The sequence below is a fragment of the Oncorhynchus clarkii genome, chromosome 27 (assembly GCF_045791955.1).
Source record: "Oncorhynchus clarkii lewisi isolate Uvic-CL-2024 chromosome 27, UVic_Ocla_1.0, whole genome shotgun sequence".
NCBI lineage: Eukaryota > Metazoa > Chordata > Actinopteri > Salmoniformes > Salmonidae > Oncorhynchus > Oncorhynchus clarkii.
In genome coordinates this window covers 22,495,804-22,520,500 of record NC_092173.1, presented here as the reverse complement: position 1 = coordinate 22,520,500, position 24,697 = coordinate 22,495,804, and the positions used below count along the sequence as shown (strand labels likewise).

The 24,697-nt window shown below is 41.8% G+C and overlaps 1 protein-coding gene across 27 annotated transcripts; it reads left to right on the top strand.

Annotated features, from left to right (window-relative positions):
• The first annotated feature begins 1,944 nt into the window (after positions 1–1,944).
• LOC139385485 (phosphatidylinositol-binding clathrin assembly protein-like) lies at positions 1,945–23,140 on the top strand. 27 transcript variants are annotated; one of them, XM_071130563.1, is made up of 23 exons: positions 2,280–2,857; positions 9,982–10,124; positions 10,403–10,478; positions 10,656–10,758; positions 11,164–11,257; positions 11,505–11,616; positions 11,852–11,958; positions 12,146–12,187; positions 13,575–13,660; positions 14,008–14,131; positions 15,874–16,001; positions 16,271–16,371; positions 16,531–16,686; positions 17,220–17,303; positions 17,661–17,756; positions 18,173–18,277; positions 18,357–18,470; positions 18,655–18,685; positions 18,798–18,897; positions 19,509–19,571; positions 20,673–20,780; positions 21,149–21,253; positions 21,715–23,138. In XM_071130563.1, the coding sequence occupies exons 1-22, from the start codon at positions 2,728–2,730 to the stop codon at positions 21,239–21,241; spliced, it is 2,196 nt and encodes a 731-aa protein (XP_070986664.1). In that variant the 5' UTR covers positions 2,280–2,727; the 3' UTR covers positions 21,242–21,253; positions 21,715–23,138. The 27 variants fall into 27 exon arrangements, with proteins under 27 accessions (XP_070986684.1, XP_070986664.1, XP_070986673.1 ...); XM_071130561.1 differs by having other exon boundaries at positions 2,295–2,857; positions 10,641–10,758; XM_071130560.1 differs by having other exon boundaries at positions 2,297–2,857; positions 10,641–10,758; positions 15,868–16,001.
• The last annotated feature ends 1,557 nt before the right edge of the window (positions 23,141–24,697 follow it).

The following is a 24,697-nucleotide window of genomic DNA, read 5'->3' as shown; positions in this document are numbered from 1 at the left end:
ATTAAGGGCCTATAAGTAAGCATTTTACTGTAAGGTCTATCAGTCATCTGTCTTCATTAAAAATAGAGAAGAAAGGCAAGCAGGATAAGAGAAATTAATAATGGGCTACATATCTAGTGCAGTGAGAATAGAGGACATAGTGAAGTCATGATGGATTCACCTGCAATAATCTGATGTAATTATAGTATAATAAGTTAAGAACATACATGGAAAGCAACATAAATACATACAGTAGGCTATTGGACTGTTAAGACAAAATGAAGAAATATTTATTTGTTCAACATTATCTCTTGCCCTGTGAGGTTCTGTACATTACAGACTGTCTCGAGGCACTTAACACACAAAAATGACTTTTTCCTTCCAGTGTTATGACGTATAGGCCCACTCAGAGCCATAGCCATATTAGAATAAAATATGTGGCTCTAGGTCTACTCTGTCATTTTTTAATTATAACAAAATGGTTCAAATAAATCTAACATGAAGTTGTCCAATAACTTTAACAGTAATTTAGTTATCGAAAGGGCTCTAAACTATTTCTATATGAGACATAAACCCAATTCTGATATTTTTCCACAAATTAGTATTTTGACCAATCAGATCGCACACAACGCAGCCTGTGTGAACGCACTCAACGCAGCCAGTGAACACAAACTCCTGCATCTATCACAGCAAAGTATGAGGGAGTCCGGGGGATGACTGGAGGAGCAATGGCAGAAGCGGAAGTATTGTGCGATTCTCTTGTCGCGAGTACAGTTGGTGAGAATGAGTGGACGATGGTGAAGAACAGTGGAGTAAAAGGGCTAAAGTTGGAAATGAACAGCAGTTTATGGTTGGAGAGTGATTCACAAGCAAGGATATGTTTTGGGGTGACCAGTTTGCAGTCTCGAAGATGGTGAAGGACGAATTAGATAAAGTGGAATCGTTCAGAGTGACCAGGAGTGGTATGATGTTGATTTTGTGTGTTTCAAAAGTGCAAAAGGAGAAAGCTCTGCGGCTCAACAAGATGTTGACGTATGATGTGGAAAGCTATGATTTTCAGAGTAGGGCACCGGTTAAATGTGTCATCTCTGGTGTCTCGTTGGACATAGAGGCTGTGTGGACATTCCAGGAGTGGTAGATGCACTTCCCTTGAATTGTCTGATAAACGGAAAGAAGGAGCGAAGCCTATCGGTCTTACTGTCGTTTCATGAAGTAGTTCTACCAACTTATGTAAAACTTGGGTATGTGAGATATGCGGTGAGACCATATGTACAGAAGCCGCTGCAGTGTTACAATTATAAAAAGTTTGGACACGTGGCAAGTGTTTGTCGAAGGAATAAATATGTAGTAGTTGAAGAGTAAGATAAAGTATGTTGTTGTAATTGTGATGGGAATCATGTTCCCAGAGTGCCTTGCATGGATGAAGGAGGTCGCAGCAGCTAGGATCAGGGCCATCCAGCAGGTCTTCTATGTGGAGGAAGTGAAAATAGCTGAAGGAGTGAGTAGAGAGGAGATGGTAGTGGATGTCCCACAGTCTGCAGTGAATGCCATGCAGGAGAAGGATCCCAACGCACTAATTGTGAAGAAGGTGGACTTTGTTGCGTTTATAGCGCAAGTGATAAACTGCAATAGTCTAACTAATAAAAAATCAAAGAAGCTGGACATCATTGTGAAGGCGCAAATAGATTCCTGGATCTCCAGGACTTTACATACGAAATGTTACAGGGAGTACTGAATAAAGAGGTTCCCCTCTCAGGTTCCTGAGCCAGTGTAGGGATCTGAATAGTACCGTTTTTGGTTTGGTTTGAAATTCAGGGTAGTAGCGTTGGTTCGTGTTTTTTATTTTCGGTATATGGTATGAATTTGTTCATCCAAAACATATTTTGTTTTTGGGGTATTTTTTACTACCCCGTACAGTAGGTGGCGGCAATACACCTTATGAGTGCAGTCTGCCAGTTAACCTCAAAGAAGAAGAAGAAGAAGAACCCAGCCAGTGTAGCCTAGGCCTAATCAACATTAAAGCTTCAATTGCAGCCTGCAGGGAGTGGGACTTGGACAAATGTGTTGCAAGGAAAAAAAAAAAGAACTGTGGGCATATGCCCAGTTTACCTTGAGAAATTTGAAAATATTATGAAATTATTGCAGAATATTGATTTAGGCCTAATTGCTGTGGTCTGGCATATTAATTTCCCACCAAGACCACAATCAGTTGTGGACACCTGCACAGAATAAAATGTTATGGATTATGGATGTAAAATCTGATTCCAGGGCGGCATGCTTCGTATAACGTCATACATCCTAACCTTTCTGAGAGCAGAGCAGGCCCGCCATTTCCCTGAATGCTTCTAGTCCTTTAAACACAGCAGGAGTGTCAATACGAAGACAGGAGACACACAGGGATCCAGTGAGCGAGAGATCGGGATGAGAGATGGGCAGAGAATGAGTCAGCGAGAGAACCCACCAAATCTACCGCCGCATCTTTATTTATGAAATCAATTTGATCAAAGGCGTCAGTTGGATCAACATAAGACTGAAATAGTCAAGCGTTGGATACGTTTGAATTTCTTTGTATCATTTTTCTTCCGCCTCGTCGCCCTGTCTTTTTCTTTGTTTTCCCCCTTTCTTTATTTTATTTAAATAGGCGGTGGACAGGAGGTGTCAACCGTAGAGATTATATCATTAAATTAATTTGTAACTTTATAGACATATTGTGATTTTTCAAATTCTTTGTTGCATCAATAAACGAAGATGTCGGGGCAGAGCATTACTGACAGGATAACTGCAGCCCAGCACAGTGTAACTGGATCTGCTGTGTCGAAAACAGTATGCAAGGCCACCACACATGAAATAATGGGCCCGAAAAAGAAACATTTGGATTGTAAGTATCGAATTAATCAAGTGTTTCTGATATAATGTGTCATTCTTCATTAAAATCAGTCAGAGTTCTGCATTTCTTGAATTATGGCGATGGTTACACAAGGCCCAAAGGCTGAATGGATAGGCTAATGTTATTGCTAGTTCCTGTCAAAATGTATCAAGGATAACGTTATATTGTAGAAAAACGAGATCGCACAATGAGAATTCTCCTAACATTATTTAACTGGACGTTAACAACAGTACTTTTAATATCAGATATATTTTGTATAGTTCCAGGGTATTCCTACTCATCATTAACATTACTGTCAAATTAGCAAGCTTTCTAGCCGCCTGTATAGCGGTTTATTTCATTTCGCATAGCTTTAGGCTCCCTGGTCTAAACAGTTATCATGTAATTATCAGTCGGTGTATCTTATCTTACAATTGACCAGTTCTCCATGATACACTACATAAACGTTTTGGCTATACAAAAATGCCCCCGAAAATATATGTTCCAGGGAGTAAATTCAGTAGGTCTATTTGATATATTTACCATAGGAAAGGGTATAAAAAACACCTTTGAACAGCTCAGAGGTAGAAACTACCTTGTTCATATTTCACAGTAGGCCTAGAGGAAGTATCAAGGATAATGCTTTCAGTCCAATATGCAAAGTGTATTCCATATTATTATCATTACTAGGTGTGTTTGTCACTGCTGAGGGAAACGCATGTACAGTGCCTTTTGAAAGTTTTCATACCTCTTGACTTATTCCACATTTTGTTGTGTGACAGCCTGAATTCAAAACTGATTAAATCAAAAACAAATCTTACCCATCTACACACAACACCCCATTCTAGCAAATTTATTAAATGAAGTACAGAAATCTCATTTACATATGTATACATTTCACACCCCTAAGTCAATACATGTTAGAATTACATTTGGCAGCATTTACTGTGTTTACGTTTGCTGTGAGTCTTTCTGTGTCAGTCTCCAAGAGCTTTGCACACCTGCATTGACCAATATTTGCATGTTATTCTCCTTTTAAAATTCTTCAAGCTCTGTCAAGTTGGTTGTTGGTAATTACCTGACAGACATTTTTCCAAGTCTTGCTATAGATTTTCAAGCCATTTTAAGTAAACTGTTACTAGGCCACTCAGGAGCATTTAATGTTGTCTTGGTAAGCAACTCAAGTGTATATTTGGCCTTGTTTTTTAGGTTATTGTCCTGCTGGAAGGTTAATATTTCTCTCCCAGTGTCAGTTGGAAAGGTTTTCCTATAGGATTCTGCCTGTGTTTTATTCCATGTACTTTTATCCTAAACTCCCTAGTCCTTGCCGATGACAAGCATACCCATAACATGGTGCAGCCACCACCGTGCTTGAAAATATAAAGAGTGGTACTCAGTGATGTTTGGGGCAAATCCAACACACCACATAACTCTTTGTATTCAGGACATAACGTGAATTTCTTTGCCACAAGTTTTTGTAGAATAATAGTGAAGACATCAAAACTATGAAATAACACATATTGAATCATGTAGTAACCAAAGAAGTGTTAAACAAAAAAATGTGAGATTCTTCAAACTAGCCACCCTTTGCGTTGATGACAGCATTGCACACTCTTTGCATTCTCTCATGAGGTAGTCACCTGGAATGCATTTCAATTAATAGGTGTGTCATGTTAAGTTGATTTGTGGAATTTCTTTCCTTAATGCATTTTAGCCAATGTGTTGTGATGAGGTAGGGGTGGTATACAGAAGATAGCCCTATTTGGTAAAAGACCAAGTCCATATTATGGCAAGAATAGCTCAAATAAGCAAAGATAAACGACAGTCCATCATTACTTTAAGGCGTAAAATGTCTGCCTTCTGCTCCGGCGCCATCTTACATGAAGGTCAGTCAATCCGGAAAATTTCAAGAACTTTGAAAGTTGCTTCAAGTGCAGTCGCAAAAACCATCAAGTGCTATGATGAAACTAGTTCTCATGAGGACCGGAGGTACCTCTGCTGCAGAGGATAAGTTCACTAGAGTAACCAGCCTCAGAAATTGCAGCCCAAATAAATATTTCATAAGTAACAGACACATCTCAACATCAACTGTTCAGAGGAGACTGCGTGAATCAGGCCTTTGTGGTAGTATTGCTGCAAAGAAACCTCTACTAAAGGATACCAATAAGGAGAAGAGACTTGCTTGGGCCAAGAAACACGAGCAATTGACATTAGACCGGTGGAAATCTGTCCTTTGGTCTGATGAGTCCAAATTTTACATTTTTGGTTCCAACCGCCATGGCTTTGCGAGAGACGGAGTAGGTGAACAGATGATCTCTGCATGTGTGGTTCCCACCGTAAAGCATGGAAGAGATGGTGTGGGGGTGCTTTGCTGGTGACACTGTCTGTGATTTATTTAGAATTCAAGGCACACTTAACCGGCATGCCTACCACAACATTCTGCAGCGATACGCCATCCCATCTGGTTTGCGCTTAGTGGGACTATAATTTATTTTTCAACAGGACAATGACCCAACACATCTCCAGGCTGTGTAAGGGCTATCTGACCAAGAAGGAAAGTGATGGAGTGCTGCATCAGATGACCTGGCCTCCACAATCACCCTGCCTCAACCCAATTGAGATGGTTTGGGATGAGTTGGACCGCAGAGTGAAGGAAAAGCAGGCAACAAGTGCTCTGTATATGTGGGAACTGCATCAAAACTGTTGGAAAAGCATTCCAGGTGAAGCTGGTTGAGAGAATGCCAAGAATGTTGAAAAGCTGTCATCAAGGCAAAAATAAAGATCAAATAGCTCTATCTTCTGTATACCACCCCTACTTTCTCACAACACAACTGACTGGCTCAAACGCATTAAGGAGGAAATAAATTCCACAGATCAACTTTTAGCAAGGCACATCCTGTTAATTGAAATGCATTCCAGGTGACTACCTCATGAAGCTGGTTGAGAGAATGCGAAGAGTGTGCAATGCTGTCATCAAGGCAAAGGGTGGCTACTTTGAAAAATCTCAAATCTCAAAATATATTTTTATCATTTATTTTTTATTTCACCTTTATTTAACCAGGTAGGCTAGTTGAGAACAAGTTCTCATTTACAACTGCGACCTGGCCAAGATAAAGCATAGCAGTGTGAACAGACAACAACGCAGAGTTACACACGGAGTAAACAATAAACAAGTCAATAACACAGTAGAAAAAAGAAAGAGTCTATATACATTGTGTGCAAAAGGCATGAGGAGGTAGGCGAATAATTAAAATTTTGCAGATTAACAATGGAGTGATAAATGATCAGATGGTCATGTGCAGGTAGAGATACTGGTGTGCAAAAGAGCAGAAAAGTACATAAAAACAGTATGGGGATGAGGTAGGTAAATTGGGTGGGCTATTTACCGATGGACTATGTACAGCTGCAGCAATCAGTTAGCTGCTCAGATAGCAGATGTTTAAAGTTGGTGAGGGAGATAAAAGTCTATTTGGATTTGTTGAACACTTTTTTTTTTGTTGCAGTTACTACTTAATTCCATATGTGTTATTTCATAGTTTTGATGTCTTCACTATTATTCTATAAAATAGTAAACATAAAGGAAAAACTCTTGAATGAGTAGGTGTCCAAACTTTTGACTGGTACTGCATATTTAACCCTGATGGCAACATCAGACCTTTTTTTAATCTGTGTGACCATCCTCAGAAACGCTACTCGTCACAAAGCAGAGCACCTGCCATTGCAAAAGTAACAGTGAATGCAATAATTGTCCATTAATTAATTCCAACTATAACTCATTTAATTATATGTGATTAAATCTCAAGGATTTTGTATCTCTTCTGCAAGCAGGTTATGGATAATAGGTTACCTTTCATATGTCATTGTTATCATGATTATAGGAGCATATTGCATGACACACAGGTACAATGACATGGAGGTTGCTGGTTCAGACCCCAACTGAAGAATGTAGTAGGCTAGCTACATATTGTATTGCTTTTCCTAGGTTCCTTTTGCAGACATTGACCTCTGGAACAACTGGAAAACTGTCTGATCTGAAAGTGCCCACTTCTAATCACATTTGAAACTATGGACTATCTATGCTAAAGTTGTGAATTGATTCAGCCAGCCAGCCTGTTGTTTCACACCTGTTAGTTGAGCTTAGGCCTACAGTACTCTCCTGAGGTACAGGAGCCATTATATGACAGAATGAGTGAAAGTTGGCTCAGAAGTCTGTTGGCTCACCCAAACGTGATCAGCCGTCCAATGTGAAATATAGTGCATTCGGAATGTATTCAAACCCCTTGAATTTTTCAAATTTTGCTACGTTACAGCCTTATTCTAAAATTGATGAAATAATTTTTTTCCCTCATCAATCTACACCTCATTAAGACAAAGTGAAAACAGGTTTTTAGATATTACAATACAAGTATTCAGGCCCTTTCCTATGAGACTCGAAATTGAGCTCAGGTGCATCCTGCTTCCATTGATCATCCTTGAGATGTTTCTAGAACTTGATTAGTCTACCTATGGTAAATGTAATTTAATTGATTGGACATGATTTGGAAAGGCACACACCTGTCTATATAAGGTCTCACAGTTAACAGTGCATGTCAGATAAAAAACCAAGCCATGAGGTCGAAGGAATTGTCCATAGAGCTCCCAGACAGACTTGTGTCGAGGCACAGATCTGGGGAAGTGTACCAAAACATTTCTGCAGCATTGCAGGTCCCCAAGAGCACAGTGGACTCCATCATTCTGAAATGGAAGAAGTTTGGAACCACTAAGACTCTTCCTAGAGCTGGCCGCCCGGCCAAACTGAGCAATCGGGGGAGAAGGGCCTTGGACAGGGAGGTGACCAAGAACCCAATGGACACTAATAAAGCTCCAGACTGCCTCTGTGGAGATGGGAGAACTTTTCAGATGGACAACCAATCAGGCCTTTATGGTAGAGTGGCCAGATGGAAGCCAAAAGGCACGTAAAGGACTCTCAGACCATGAAAAACAAGATTATCTGATTTGGTGAAACCAAGATTGAACCATTTGGCCTGAATGCCAAGCGCCACGTCTGGAGGAAACCTGACACCATCCCTACGGTGAAGCATGGTGGTGGCAGCATCATGCTGTGGATATGTTTTTCTGCGCCAGGGACTGGGAGACTAGTCACGATCGCAGGAAAGATGAACAGAGCAAAGTACAGAGAGATCCTCGATGAAAACCTGCTCCAGAGCGCTCAGGACCTCAGACTGGGGTGAAGGTTCACCTTGCGACAGGACAACGACCCTAAGCACACAGCCAAGACAATGTAGGATTGCCTTCGGGGCAAGTCTCTGAATGTCCTTGAGGGGCCCAGCCAGAGCCCGGACTTGAACCTGATTGAACATCTGTGGAAGGACCTGAAAATAGCTCCCCATCCAACCTGAGCTTGAGAAGATCTGCAGAGAAGATTGGGAAAACTCCCCAAATACATGTGTGCCAAGCTTGTAGCGTCTTACCTAAGAATACTTGAGTTTGTAATTGCCAAAGGTGCTTCAAGTACTGAGTAAAGGGTCTTCAATGCTTATGTAAATGTAATATTTCAGTTTTTTATTTTTAATACATTTGCAAACATTTCTAAAAACCTGTTTTTGCTTTGTCATTGTGGGGTACTGTGTGTAGATTGGTGAGGGGGAAAAAAACTATAATACATTTTTGAATAAGGCTGTAGCGTAACAAAATGTGGAAAAGGTCAAGGGGTCTGAATACTTTATGAATGCACTGTACCTTAGACTCACTTACAGCCTCTCATACACAGACAGAAGAGTAGGCCGCCTAGGCCTTCTATAAAGAGCTGTTAAAATAACACTGTCATCGTTCCTGGCCCACTGTCCACACAGTAATATTTAGGAGTTCTCAGTGTGGCTGCTTTACCTGACAATATACCAGATATTGTTAGAGATTGCAACACAATTGCACATAAATGGTTAATTGTTGTGCTACAGTCTTCATGTACAGTGTTGCATACAGTATGATTTGTGTTAGACCTACTTTTAGAGCAGTGTTGCAACATATGACACCATCAAGGTGCAGTTAAAAAAAGTGCTATCATCCATGCGAACTCCGGTGAATATTCAGCAGGCTGTCTAGTGTCTATAACATGACAGCACTGTCATCCCCCACCACAGTCCCAGTCTTCCCTGGATAATCAACTAGCCATGCTAACTGCTGCTCTGGAAGGTTATGCTGTCCTACTTAGACCCCCCTCCTTTGAAAACATGAGAATATAGGCCAGAAAGCCAGGCCTGGTTATTATACTGTCAATCTGTTCATCACTCAGTCTAACTCTGAATAGGAGATGGGCAGACTGCACAGGTTTGACTGGCATCACCCAATCTCTACATCCGGGCTCTCCAACCCTGTTCCTGGAAAGCTACTGTCCTGTAGGTTTTCAATCCTACCCTAATCTAGCGCACCTGATTCTAATAATTCGTTTCCACTTCACAATAACAGCACTTACAGTTGACCGGAGCAGCAATTTGACGAACTGACTTGTTGGGAAAGTCACTGAGCACTTCAGTAAGGCCATTCTACTGCCAATGTCTTTTCTATGGAGATTTCATATCTTTGTGCTCGATTTTAAACATCTGTCAGCAACGGGTGTGGCTGAAATAGCCAAATCCTCTCATTTGAAGGGGTGTCCACATACCTTTGTATCTATAGTGTATTTGACCAAAAATATATTGTTTGATTTAGAGATGGTGACTTATTCATCAGGCTTTCATCTATTGAACTTCAGTAGACCCTCTTGAGGAATTACCGTGCCAAAAAAGAGAGGCAGCCTGTAGTACCGTAGCATAGTAATTAAGTGTCTTGAGTGTAGTTAGGCAATTAGCCAGACCTTGAATTAAAGCTAATTGAATGAGATTGCAGCTGAGGGCAGAGTGCCTGAGTCCCTGTTTACACAGATTTTCAAAACATTGTCATTCATAGAATATTAACTAACTTTACCCCAAAATTCAACTCCCCCATAGGGGAAATGCCTTGTATCCACAGTTGTTTTAACCTCTACTGGCCAGTGGCCATAAGTCACTACTTGACTTCAATTATCCATGGTCTTCCTAGACATCAAGCTATCGCTAACATTCTCTCTCTCTCCCTCTCTGTCTGTCTCTCATCTTTAGACCTGATCCATTGCACCAATGAGATGAATGTGAACATTCCCCAGCTGGCTGACTCACTGTTTGAGAGGACCACCAGCACGAGCTGGGTGGTGGTCTTCAAGTCGCTCATCGCCACACACCACCTTATGGTCTACGGTAATGAGGTGAGCTGGGCTTACAATCACCACTCAATGAAACATTGTCTATGGCTACATTCATCACTCATTCCATTATTTGCTGTAATATACAGTATATTATATCTATAACAGCAATGCTATAGTGTTGAAGTTTTCAGGTCACAGACAATAAGACAATCAATTGCTAACCTGGCGATTTTAATAAACATCTGGAAATTACTCTGGTACTCCAGTCCTATTCTATTTCTGTAGATCAATGAAAATGTAAGAACATGTATTGATACCGCTCTTTTTCTTTGATACAGCGCTTTGTGCAGTACTTGGCTTCAAGGAACACATTATTCAACCTCAGTAATTTTTTGGACAAAAGTGGTTTACAAGGTAAAGTATGAGGCCTTGGCTCTCAAATGCTTTTCTCAAACTCATCCTTAACTGTTACAGTGACAAATACTTATAAGAGGAAACAATATAACTTTTGAACGAATATAGCATGATTCTCAAGTAGGTTTTCATGACAAATGTAAGATTTATATCACTTCTCAGGTCTCTCTCTCCCAGGCTACGATATGTCCACATTTATCCGGAGGTACAGTCGATATCTGAATGAAAAGGCTGTGTCATACAGACAGGTTGCCTTTGACTTCACTAAAGTAAAGCGAGGGTAAGAAATTCCCAACATATAACCGAAGAAAGTGGTGTGTTTGTTTTTGACTGACCCGAATGTATTTCAATGGAGTTCAAAGGCTCAAACAATTTCTTACAATAAACACTTTCCCCTTGCAGAGCCGCTAGCTGGTGTAAAAAAATACTTCAAATATTTGACAGCTCAAATATTTAATGAAGAATATTCCTGTCAATTTTAACAACAGAATGTCATCATTTTTCCAACATTTTCAAAGCTTTTTATATCCCATCTAGTAATCACAGTATTTTTGTAACTCTGGGAACGATTTGTTAACATGCAGTACAAATTGACTGGCTGAGGCTATTCTCACTGATTCCCTCCCACTCTGTCCTTTGTGCTTCTAATATCTATCTAACACTACACATACACACATCTCAACAGGGTGGATGGGGTGATGAGGACCATGAATACAGAGAAGCTACTGAAGACCATCCCTATCATACAAAGCCAGATGGACGCCCTCCTCGACTTCAATGTGAGTCTGAGGTCAACCTCCTCAGAACCGTGCTGCTCATGTACTGTAATATGAGAGGGTTCCTGGGGCTAACATATTGTCAGGCATACTGATTACTGAATGGACAGTGCTGAAACCAGATATGGATACAGGCTATTTTCCCCCTCACTGACCTGCTCTTTTATTGTTTGTCAGCGATGCCAAAGTCATTATGTGTTAAAAGGGCAACTTATGGCTTATGTGAAACTGAATGATGTGTCTTCTTCAGGTTAATGCCAATGAGCTAACAAACGGAGTGATCAATGCAGGATTCATGCTCCTCTTCAAAGATTCCATTAGGCTTTTCGCTGCATATAACGAAGGCATCATCAACCTGCTGGGTAAAACATCAACTCCAACTTGATTTACTCCACTATTTTCTGATCAATACTCTTTTAAAATGTTTAGTCTGGAAAAGTGCTTTGTAGATCCTTGTACTGTAGATCTTTTGATATGTACAGAACTAAATTGTACTAATGGAGACTAAATTCTCTACAGAGTTTATCCCTAGTGTGTGTACAGATTTTCAGCGCTAATACCCGCTGTTATTTTTAATTGTAATTTTTTTTTCCACAGAGAAGTACTTTGACATGAAGAAAACCCAGTGTAAAGAGGGCCTGGATATCTACAAGAAGTTCCTGACCCGAATGACCCGAATCTCAGAGTTCCTTAAAGTGGCAGAGGTGATTTCTTCTTTACCTGCTTTGAGTTTGATGCTATTCATTCATTCAATACCATTCATTAAAGGGGAAAACCTCTGATATATTTACATTTTTGTGAGAAAATTATGGTGTCAGAAATTGGATAGTGGTAGAAAAAACGTTTTAATTTAGAAGCACCACTATAACTTTGCACATAATCATTTGACAGCAGGTGGGGATTGATCGAGGAGACATTCCAGACCTTTCCCAGGTAAGACTTTACACTCCAAACTGAATGATGGATTTACTTCTACTGATATAACCTATTAGACACATTCTCTGCACAAAGCACCTACACACCGAACTTACTCTATCCGTTTGTCTACTGAAAAGACAGTTAGATTCCTACAGTCTCCATCTCTCTCTCTCTGGCTCTCACTTTCTCTCCCTTATTTCTTGCTATCACTTTCTATTTTCTTCTCTCATTCTGTATTCTCTTTGTGTGTCTCTCTATCTCAGTATTAACTCCTCTTATTTAATCAGCTCTGTTGTCCCTCCACACTATTTACTCCACCCTGCACACGTCTCCCAGAGATAAGGCACTGCTCAGTGCATGAAGTCCTCTAGCGCATGTTGCCAATTGAGGCATATTTCTCACTTTTTCTTCTTCTTCCCCTCTTGATTAGGCTCTATCTACAGTAAATAAAGGTGTTAAGCTGTTAAGAGTCCAAACTGACTGTATCTTACAGTACTTCAGATTTCACACAATGTACAGGAAATTGAATAGATGGCCCCCCACACCTGTTGTGCTACAGTCAGTCTTTGCAGTGACACTGGTTATATTACAGTATTTCCATGGGAAATCCCTCCTCGACCAAGGATCATACTTTTCCTTGAAAGTACAATTACACTAATTGTGTGTTATGTCCCCTATTGTATGTTTTATGAGTCACCTGCAACAGTGTTATACCCTTCAAATACATTATAGTTACAGTTCAATATAGATATTGATCTCTGACCATCACCACCTTTATATTCTGTATTTCCCCTTATCTTTCCACCTTTAGTTCACAGTTTGTGTAAGTATTCTCATTTCACTCTTCTTCTGTGTCTGTGACTTGCTTTGGTGTTGTCTTTGCATGCCTCTACTCTGACTTTGTATCTCATTGATATTGTGTTTTATAGGAGTGAAACAAATTGTATACACAGTTCTCTTTGTCACATAGCCCATCCAACATACTGCCCAGGTGTGCTTAGACATTGCCAATCCACATACTGTAGGATGTTGAAAGTGCCGTGTCATCTACACACATTTCAAAATCACTCATCCAATGTGGCTTTCACCTGAAGTCTCGAGTTAGTATTTGTCCCATATTGAGGAGCTAAACACTTCCCAGTAAACTAAGTGCTAGCTAGAATCCATTAACTAAGGTATAGTGGTATATGGGACAGTATAGTTAGGGACCTGAGTTTTTCCTCACCACGTGACATGACCAGTTAAACGTTTTCAGAAAATGTTGTCAGGAAAAAGCTAGTGTATGCACAGTACAGTAACCAGGTTGCCCATCACTGCCTTAGATGGTTGTGTTTGTACAGTACTGTCTAACTGCATGTTTCTAACCCTGGCCTATACTAACTGCTGTTCTCCATTACAACAGGCTCCCAGTAGCCTCCTGGAAGCTCTGGAGCAGCACCTGGCCTCTCTAGAGGGGAAGAAAGTCAAAGACTCCACTGCTGCCAGCAGGTATGTACAGGATGGGTTACGTCCCAAATGGCACCCTATTCTCTACATAGTGCACTACATTTGAACAGAGCCCTATGGGCCCTGGTCAAAAGTAGTGCATAGGAAACAGGGTGCCATTTGGGACATATCCTACATCTCACACTGGAGTGTCTTTGGCACTGAGTCCACTACTCCCCCTGCAGGTAGCCTAGAAGTGGCTGCCGGTATAATAACTGATTTGCTTTGTGCACCAAGCTCTTAAGCCAATATTGGTTAAATTATTATTGATGGTAATGGTTATTGATGTTTTCAGCCAGGGTTGCTGTAGTATTCTGCCGAGGGGTGTTTACTGTTGTGTGTTGTTTCAGGGCTAGTACTCTATCCAACGCAGTGTCCTCGCTGGCCAGTACAGGGATGTCTTTTACTAAAGTAGATGAGCGGGAGAAGCAGGCTGCTCTGGAGGAGGAACAGGCTCGTCTCAAAGCACTGAAGGTACAGCCGTCATGATGCGTGGATCACAACATGAATTTGACGAGAATGGACATGGTTTTGTGTTGCCTGTCCCATCTACATGTGAATTACACTGATATGTTGCAGTTATGCAGACAATGATTTGAACAATTCAAAGCCTCGTTTGGTCGATCCAGTATGGCCTACATTCAGTATCATTTGGACACACCTACTCATTCAAGGGTTTTTCTTTATTTTCACTATTTTCTACATTGTAGAATAATAGTGAAGACATCAAAACTATGGAATAACACATATGGAATCATGTGGTAACCAAAAAAGGGTTAAACAAATCAAAATATATTTTAGATTTGAGATTCTTCAAAGTAGCCACCATTTATTTGCCTTAATGACAGCTTTGCACACTCTTGGCATTATTTTAACCAGCTTCATGAGGAAGTCACCTGGAATGCATTTCAATTAACAGGTGTGCCTTGTTAATTTGTGGAATTTCTTTCCTTAATGCATTTTAGCCAATCAGTTCTGTTGTGACAAGGTAGGAGTGGTATACAGAAGATAGCCCTATTTGGTAAAAGACCAAGTCCAAATTATGGCAAGAACAGCTCAAATAAGCAAAGAGAAACAACAATCCATCATTACTTTAGAAGGTCAGACAATCCGGAACATTTCACGAACTTTGAAAGTTTCTTCAAGTGCAGTCGCAAAAACCATCAAGCTCTGTGATGAAACTGGCTCTCATGAGGACCGCCACAGGAAAGGAAGACCCAGAGTTACTTCTGCTGCAGAGGATAAATTCATTAGTTAACCAGCTTCAGAAATTGCAGCCCAAATAAATGCTTCACAGAGTTCAAGTAACAGACACATCTCAACATCAACTCTTCGGAGGAGACTGTGTGAACCAGGCTTTCATGGTTGAATTGCTGCAAAAAAAACTAGCAATGGACATTAGACAGGTGGAAATCTGTCCTTTGGTCTAATGAGTCCAAATTTGAGATTTTTGGTTCCAACCGCCATGTCTTTGTGAGATGTAGAGTAGGTGAACGGATGATTTCTGCATGTGTGGTTCCCACCGTGAAGCATGGAGGAGGGGGTGTGATGGTGACACGGTCTGTGATGTATTTAGAATTCAAGGCACAGTTAACCAGCATGGCTACCACAGGATTCTGCAGCGATACGCCATCACATCTAGTTTGCGCTTATTGGGACTATCATTTATTTTTCAACTGGAAAATGACCCAACACACCTCCAGGCTGTGTAAGGGCTGTTTGACCAAGAAGGAGAGTGATTGAGTGCATCAGATGACCTGGCTTCCATAATCGCCCGACCTCAACCCAATTGAGATGGTTTGGGATGAGTTGGACCTCAGAGTGAAGGAAAAGCAGCCAACAAGTGCACAGCATATGTGGGAACTCCTTCAAGAAAAACATTCCTCATGAAGCTGGTTGAGAGAATGCCAAGAGTGTGCAAAGCTATCATCAAGGCAAAGGGTGGCTAGTTTGAAGAATCTAAAATATATTCTGATTTGTTTAACACTATTTTGGTTACTACATGATTCCATATGTGTTATTTTATAGTTTTGATGCCTTCACTATTATAATATAATGTAGAAAATAGTGAAAATAAAAACCCTTGAATGAGTAGGTGTGTCCCAACTTTTGACTGATACTGTATATAACTACAACCATCACCTCCAGTCTACGCACTACATTCTACATCTGTAGAGTGTTTGTATTTGACTTGGACTCTTTCCACCCAGGAACAGAGGCTGAAGGAGCTCTCTAAGAGGCCTTCCTTCGCCACCACAGACACGTCTCCGGTCTCCACCACCGGGGGCACTATCAGCACAGCCCCGGCCATCGACCTCTTCTCCACACCCAGCTGCTCCAATGGGTAAACTTTCACTTATGAGCTGTGAAGCTTACCCACTCATGTGGTTGACCAGAGAGGTTAGCGTGGATTATTTAGAAGTTGCTGATAACCACTGATATTTCTTTGTCCTCCTAGTGGTTAAGTTTAGGATTTAGAGTGCTCTTATTTTAGATCTGTTGTTAGAGGGAACCTATACCTCAATACGTCTGTGTGTATCTGGTAATTCTAATGTTCAGCTACATTTCCAGTGTTGATTCAGGTATTGCATCACTGCTGTCTTCTCTCCTCAGTGCTCTGAAGATGGAGAGTGACCTGTTTGACATTCAGCAGACCTTTAACCCTTCAGTGCAGGCCAGTTCTACAGGGCTTCCTGTGGCCACAGCATGGGCAGGTAGGAGAAACAGCCACCACCTCAGGACCCCTCTATTGTCTGCTGTCTTCTACCATGACCTGTTCTGCATGCTCTCCCTCTCTTCCTGTTGCGTCTGACTCTGATATCCTCCTGTTCTTCTCTATCTATTCTCTTTCTTTCTCTCCTCTGCCTGCTTAGATCCTTTCACCTCTGCTGAAGCTGGAGATGACTCCATGCCAAACCTTAACCCTTTCCTCTCAAAAGTCGTTGTCGATGCCGCCGCTCACTTGCCTGTCGTGTCCTCCGACGGTGTTAGCTATTCCTCTAGGACGTCTGGTCATGAAATGTTTGGTGGTAAAGATACTCTTTATTCCTCCTGAAATACCCTTCATGTGTCTCTCAAACAGTCGTTTGAAGGAAGTCTCCCATAAGCCGTACTGTTGTTACTTCTGTCTGTATGTAAATCATCTCATAGCTTTCTAAAGTTAAATGTTTGTTGTGTACCTTAAAATGCAAGGCAACCACATGCCGTGTTTCCATTATAGGACTGTGCTAAGGATAGAACCACAAGCTAACACTGTGACGGTGGAGTTACTGGTTATGTTCTTTTGATAGGCTCCCAGTCTAATATGACGCTTCATACATTGAGGTCTCAAATTTATTTTACAGTCTAGTAAACCCATGTCTAAGTTAATTCTGACCAAGTTGGTTATGTTCAAATGATGGTTTTCCTGCTGCTGATATATATTGTTTCATAATGTATTCAAATAGGCTATTGCTTCTAGATTCTGATTTTTCAAACCAATAATTGTATTATTTTCTGTTGTAGTATCCTCTTAATAAGTTGAAATCTGTTTCACTTACCAATATTATTTTTGATTCTCTAGATCGTTATAATCCCTTTACTGACACAAACTCGTCCGTTTCAACCAATTACAAACGCACAGTGCGGATAGAACACTCCATCTCAGGTACTACGATGGCTCACCATCCCAGCCTATGTTTCCTGAGCCCATAGGCAAACATACGCCCCTCAACCCATGTAATGTGTTTAGTGGCCCAATAATAACTCTATGGTTAGGGTAGTCTGACGATTTTGAGGAATTTAGTGTCAATAGGATATTTGTATACCTTGTGCAGTTCCTGTTTTGACTTTGTTAGAATTAGTTTTACTTGTTACCTGTTAGTGTCCCTATACAACTGCTAACTATTTTCTGTTAACTATCTCCTTTCTGTCTGTACTGTCACTTTGCCTGCCTTTCTTGCCGTGCCTTGAAATGCCTTCCTTTGCTCTCTTATTCTTCCTGGTCCTCCTTTGACGTTGTCAGACTCCTTCTGTAGTGGTCCAGTGTCCATGGCCCAGCACCTTCCACACCAGGCTCCCTACCCCACTGAGCCCTCCACTGTAGCATGTCTATTCAGAGGTAGAGTACTAGAGAACCTGTAGCTGTACTGTAGCAGGTCTATTCAGAGGTAGAGTACTAGAGAACCTGTAGCTGTACTGTAGCAGGTCTATTCAGAGGTAGAGTACTAGAGAACCTGTAGCTGTACTGTAGCAGGTCTATTCAGAGGTAGAGTACTAGAGAACCTGTAGCTGTACTGTAGCAGGTCTATTCAGAGGTAGAGTACTGGAGAACCTGTAGCTGTACTGTAGCAGGTCTATTCGGAGGTAGAGTACTAGAGAACCTGTAGCTGTACTGTAGCAGGTCTATTCAGAGGTAGAGTACTGGAGAACCTGTAGCTGTACTGTAACAGGTCTGACTTTAACACCAATGGATAATGCTTATCCATCACTGCACCTGCCATGTTCTGAGCAGCCTCCCCTTTGACCTCTTTACAGGGTACTCCACAACATCACAGGCCCCCCCCCCAGGAGCACTCCAGGTGGATTTCGAGTCAGTCTTTGGAGCCAAAGCTACCGGCGTTAACAGCATTGACTCTGATGGTGAGGTGTTGAATATTTTATTGTTTGATGGACATGGTGTTTCACATCCAACCAATGTACACCTCTCTGTCCTCCTTAGACATCCTGAAACCCACCATGGTCGGCTCCAATCAGGCCCTGTGCTCCATCAATCAGCTGTCAGACAAACTGGTCGGAGCTGACCTGGACTCCTCCCTGGCCAACCTGGTGGGCAGTAAGTGTCACAACGTCACGCTAGGATATTTAATTCAGATTAAAATAGTTCAACTCTCATCTTTGCCTGAGTGAATCATGGTGTCTATTGATATTTTGACTCATATGTTAGATCGCAATATAGCAGTAGAATGAACTGTTTCTGGATGTGTACATCTCACATTTATATTACTATCCTCTTGTAGATCTCGGGATTGGAAATGGCACAACAAAAAAGTAAGTGAGCTGTTCAGTCTCTTCAACATGCTGTGGTCGGTGCTAGATGAAGAACTGTTCTGTATAGCAGCAGTTAGGAGCCAGTGCTAATATTAGCTGTCTTAATCTACAGTGACATCCACTGGAGCCAGCCTGGGGAGAAGAGGCTGACTGGCGGAAGCAACTGGCAGCCCAAGGCAGCCCCAAACACCACCTGGAACCCCGTCTCCATGGTAATACACACTACACTGGCCTCTTACAGTACTCTTACCTGCTTGTGATGAGTGTTTTAGCTACTGTATCACTTCTGTTAAGAAGTTGTTATCTTGACATTGGTCTGCTGGATTATCTGTGAGAGAAGATGTTGTGTTTTGGTGTGTTTTTGAAATATTTTTATTTATTTTTATACCCAATTTCGTGGTATCCAATTGTTTTTAGTAGCTACATCGCTACAACTCCCGGAGGGGCTCGGGAGAGACGAAGGTTGAAAGTCATGCGTCCTCCGATACACAACCCAACCAAGCCGCACTGCTTCTTAACACAGCGCGCATCCAACCTGGAAGCCAACCACACCAATGTGTCGGAGGAAACACCTTGCAACCTTGGCTAGCGCGCACTGCGCCGGCAGGGAGTCGCTGGTGCGCGATGAGGGCCAAGCCCTCCCTAACCCGGACGACGCTAGACCAATTTTACATCGCCCCACGGACCTCCCGGTCGCGGCCGGTTACGACAGAGCCTGGGCGCGAACCCAGAGTTTCTGATGGCACAGCTGGCACTGCAGTACAGCGCCCTTAACCACTGCGCCACCCGGGAGGCTCTCATTAGTGTGTTTGTGTCTCCACAGACCCCCCCAGTCATGGCCTACCCTGCCACAACACCAACAGGCATGGTGGGGGGATATGGCATGGTCAGTATCTGTCAGATGGATGTCTGGATGCACTGAGGGACATAGCCATACAGTAGTTAGCACTGAGGAACATAGCCATGCAGTAGTTAGCACTGAGGGACATAGCCATGCAGTAGTTAGCACTGAGGGACATAGCCATGCAGTAGTTAGCACTGAGGGACATAGCCATGCAGTAGTTAGCACTAAGGGACATAGCCATGCAGTAGTTAGCACTGAGGGACATAGCCATGCAGTAGTTAGTACTGAAGGACTTAGCTATGCAGTAGTTAGCACTCACCCCCACACATGCAACATGCAGACACAGTCATGTCATTAAAAAAACTCCTCAAATCACAACTCTTTGAGATTGACTCTGATCCCCCCCCCCCCCCCACACACACACACACACACACACACACACACACACACACACACACACACACACACACTTTTAATTGATGCATTTGACGTACTGTACTGTATTTTATTTAGGCCTACTTTTAATATAAGATGCCCTTGAGTATCTTGAAACGCGTCCGCTAAATAAAATGTATTATTATTATTATTTACAGAGGGAATAGCCATACAGCATAGCTAGCAATGAGAACATTATATCCATGCAGTATAGTCAGCACTGAGAACTAATAGCCATGCAGTATAGCTAGCAATGATAGCTAATAGCCATGCAGTATAGCTAGCAATGATAGCTAATAGCCATGCAGTATAGCTAGCAATGATAGCTAATAGCCATGCAGTATAGCTAGCACTGAGAGCTAATGGCTATGCAGTATAGCTAGCACTGAGAACTAATAGCCATGCAGTATAGCTAGCACTGAGAACTAATAGCCATGCAGTATAGCTAGCACTGAGAACTAATAGCCATGCAGTATAGCTAGCACTGAGAACTAATAGCCATGCAGTATAGCTAGCACTGAGAACTAATAGCCATGCAGTATAGCTAGCACTGAGCTAATACCCATACAGTATAGCTAGCACTGAGAACTAATAGGCATGCAGTAGTAATTGGAGTAACAGTAATAAGTGCTATACATCCTTCTGTGCTATGCAATCTACTGTAACATGTCTATTATGCCTGATGTTTCTCTATGATATTGTCTTTAGCCACCCCAACAGCTTGGCTCTATGGGTATGATGAACCAACCCAACATGATGTACAACCAGCCCATCATGAGGCCGCCCAACCCCTTCGGCTCTGTTTCCAGTGCCCAGGTGTGTGTTTGTACAATAATCAGACGTGTGTGATGGTAAATGTCTATTGTAGGGTTCTGTGAGTTCAGTGTCCAGGTGTATTCAGTGCTGTGTGGTGTATAGTTACAGTATCTGTTCTGTGTCTGTGTGTGTGAAAACAACAATGTTCCAGTTTACGCTTACCTCCTCAGGAGGAGAGGGACATCTGTCTGTCATCAGTTTCCTCAAGAGTCCCCAATTATTTTCCCTTCTTGGTGAAACTTCTCTTTCACCCTTCATTCCTCTCTTTCATTCAATCTGATCGCTCCCCCTCTCTCTCACTCACACACACTGTCTTCCTCTCTCTGACCTCTGCTCCTCCTGTGTGTTTTTCCCTCTCCCTGAAATAGCCCTCTGCAGCCTCTAGTCCTTCCAGCCAGAGTCCTCTCAGAGCCCCCGGACAGGACCCATTTGCACAGCTCTCTCTCAAGGATTTCTTGTAGAGCATCTCTTAGGTACAGCATGCTGTGTGCTTGCGGATGTACACATTAATGTTCACACTAATGCTTCTCTTTTTTTCTCTTCTCTTACTGTTATCATCTCTTCCTTCATTTGCAAACACACTGCTTCTTCCATCTGATCAACCACTGCTGTTTATTTCCTCTCGCTATATCTCTTGCGCTTTATATGGGCTTGATTAGTTGGTTTGTGTCTTGCTTGCTTAAACAATTGGCAGATGCATTTCAGGATGTTTTTAAACTTTCAATTACACTAACCGGTATGTCTTTGCTGATATAGGTTGCCATTGCTGAAATCTTGATTCATCAGCTGTATCTTATGTGACAGTTGCTTTTGCTCTGGGGACATTCTGATGCCTTTCCATTGCATTTATTCAGTTGACCATTTCAGCACCACCGTGAGCGTGCTGGTAAAACTATTTTCTAATAAATCCTTGTATGTTGATTTCCATCCACAGATGCAGTTCATGTAATATGACGTGTCTCAGAAAATGAAGCACTTAGCAGCAAAGCTTTGTCTTCATTGCCAGTCTAACTCTTCAGAGAAACGTTCACCCTCTCCCTACCCCAAATACAGACATGTCAAGAACACAACGAACAGTGCAATGACTGGAGGAAAACCATGGAAACCATCTCCAACTGACGATGGGAAGAAAATAATTCACCACCCGTTATTCTGTCATTTGTCCAAGACGTCAAGTGATGCTGCTGTTTTTAAAAAGTACCTATAGGGGTTCCTCATCCATTGTATCCTCTGCTATGGGTGCTGAGAAACTTTGATATTATGTATTTGGAAATACTACTGTGGTTGGGTGTAACAGCTTGGTGTTCTAATCTAGTGTGAGGGGGAGGGGGGGGGGGGACAAGAAGAAAAAGAGGAGAGGAATCCTTCCATCTCTTGATTCGATCATCAGTGATCCATTTCCTAGTTATTTAACTGTCACTGAGTAGTGATGCTAATGACGTTTACACCTGTTTTAGTTTGTCTTTTTTACTGTGTTTACAGTAGACATTCCTTGTGTGTTGTTTATTTATTTATGATATGGTTTTAAAACTGAGGAAGAAAATCTATAGTGTAATCTATAGTACCTGTGGGAGTGCCTCAGCATTTAACATGGATGTTGGATGGTTTCATTGGAGATGTAGAGAAAATAAAATAGATATTATATAAAATACACCTATAAACGGAATGATAGAGCACTAAATATTCTTCAAGTTTTGTGATAAGAACAGTTTTACTAGGTCAAATCTCATGATCTCCCCTGTGCAAGTGGAGTAGGGGGTTCCAGTATGAGTCAGTAATCTATATAGTCAATTCTGTGCCTAGGGTTTTTTGCAATGGAACAACTTTTCTGTCTAGTTGAAAAACACTTAATCCACGATTCTGAAGCATCACACTGGGGTGGGATCCATTTTGCTTTAAGCTTGGCATGCCATTGACTCACTGACCGTTTAATGGCTGCCTTTACTCTGAATGTGAAAGAATTGCTTTCATGTTGAACATATCTTTCCATGCTACCCGCACCACCTCAGCTCTGACTCCCTGGAAGCCAGACGAGAGTGTGTCTGGGTGTTGCAGACACTAAACAAGGGTTACAGTTTTGATGTAAATTAGTTGTATAAAGATCCAGTGGAACAGGGTGAGAGAGGGGCACTGTTGATCGGTGCTCTGTGTATATAAAACTGACTGTTCAACGGAGAAGGAAGTGAAAGATGTATGAAATATGAAAGCAATTCAATCAATCTGACTCTACCTACGTTTGATTCAGGATATTTTCTGCGTTTGTCTTGCGTGGATTATATTTTTGTTTATGTAATTAAAACGTGTAGCAGACATTGACAGGTTTTTTTTTTTTTTTTAATAAAGAGCAGCTTCCACAAAGTGATGTTCTTAAACATTTTTATTACAATTTGTTGGTGAATATTGCAACAGTGATGGCATCTTTGGCACTACGGTTAGTATATACACTATATACACACAAGTATGTGGACACCCCTTAAAATTAGTTGTTTTGGCTATTTCAGCCACACCCGTTGCTGACAGGTGTATAAAACTGAGCACCAAGCCATGCAATCTCCGTAGACAAACATTGGCAGTAGAATGGCCTTACTGAAGAACTCAGTGACTTTCAACATGGCTCCTTTCCGTCAAATATCTGCCCCAGTCAACTGTAAGTGCTGTTATTGTGAGGTGGAAACATCGAGCAACAACGGCTCAGCCGCGAAGTGGTAGGCCACACAAGCTCGCAGAATGGGATTGCCGAGTGCAGAAGCGCGCAGCGTGTAAAAATCATCTGTCCTTGGATGCAACACTCACTACCGAGTTCCAAACTGCCCTTGGAAGCAACGTCAGCAAAATAACTTTGTTGGAAGCCTCATGAAATGGGTTTCCATGGCCGAGCAGCCGCACACAAGCCTAAGATCACTATGTGCAATACCAAGCGTCGTTTGGAGTGGTGTAAAACTCACCGCCATTGGACTCTGGATCAGTGGATATGTGTTCTCTAGAGTGATGAATCACGCTTCCCCATCTGGAAGTAATACTGATGAATCTGGGATGGAGAATGCCAGGAGAACGCTACTTGCCCGAATGCATAGTGCCTACTGTAAAATTTGGTGAAAGAGGAATAATGGTCTGGGGCTGTTTTTCATGGTTCGGGCTAGGCCCCTTAGTTCCAGTGAAGGGAAATCTTAACGCTACAGCATACCATGACATTCTAGATAATTCTGTGCTTCCAACTTTGTGGCAACAGTTTGGGGAAGGCCCTTTCCTGTTTCAGCAAGACAATTACCCCGTGCACAAGACAAGGTCCATACAGAAATGGTTTGTCGAGATCGGTGTGGACGAACTTGACTGGCCTGCACAGAGCCCTGACTTCAACCCCATCAAACACTTTTGGGATGAATTGGAACACCGACTGCGAGCTAGGCCTAATCGCCCAACATCAGTGCCCGACCTCACTAATGCCCTTGTGGCTGAATGGAAGCAAGTCCCCACAACAACGTTCCAACATCTAGGGGAAAGCCTTCCCAGGAGAGTGAAGGCTGTTATAGCAGCAAAGGGGGACCAACTCCATATTAATGCCCATGATTTTGGAATGAGATGGTTGACAAGCATGTGTCCACATACTTTTGGTCATGTAGTATATGTGGATTCTCTTAGCTTCTGGATGACTTTTTGCCTTCTGTATTTTAATATTTTATGTCCTCAGCCTCCACTAAAATTATTTGCAGCTTTCCTTGTATACTTTATCTGAACAAGACTGCCACCCAGTGTCCAATTTCTATAAAACAGACCTATTGTGGTTATTCTAGTTTACTGTATACCTACCTACCTGTATATTGCATTTGGATGAAAGGTAATTTACTCCAACAGAATGTATGCAATCACTTGGAGTCTATTTACAGTGTTTTACTTATCAATATTCACATTTGCATTTG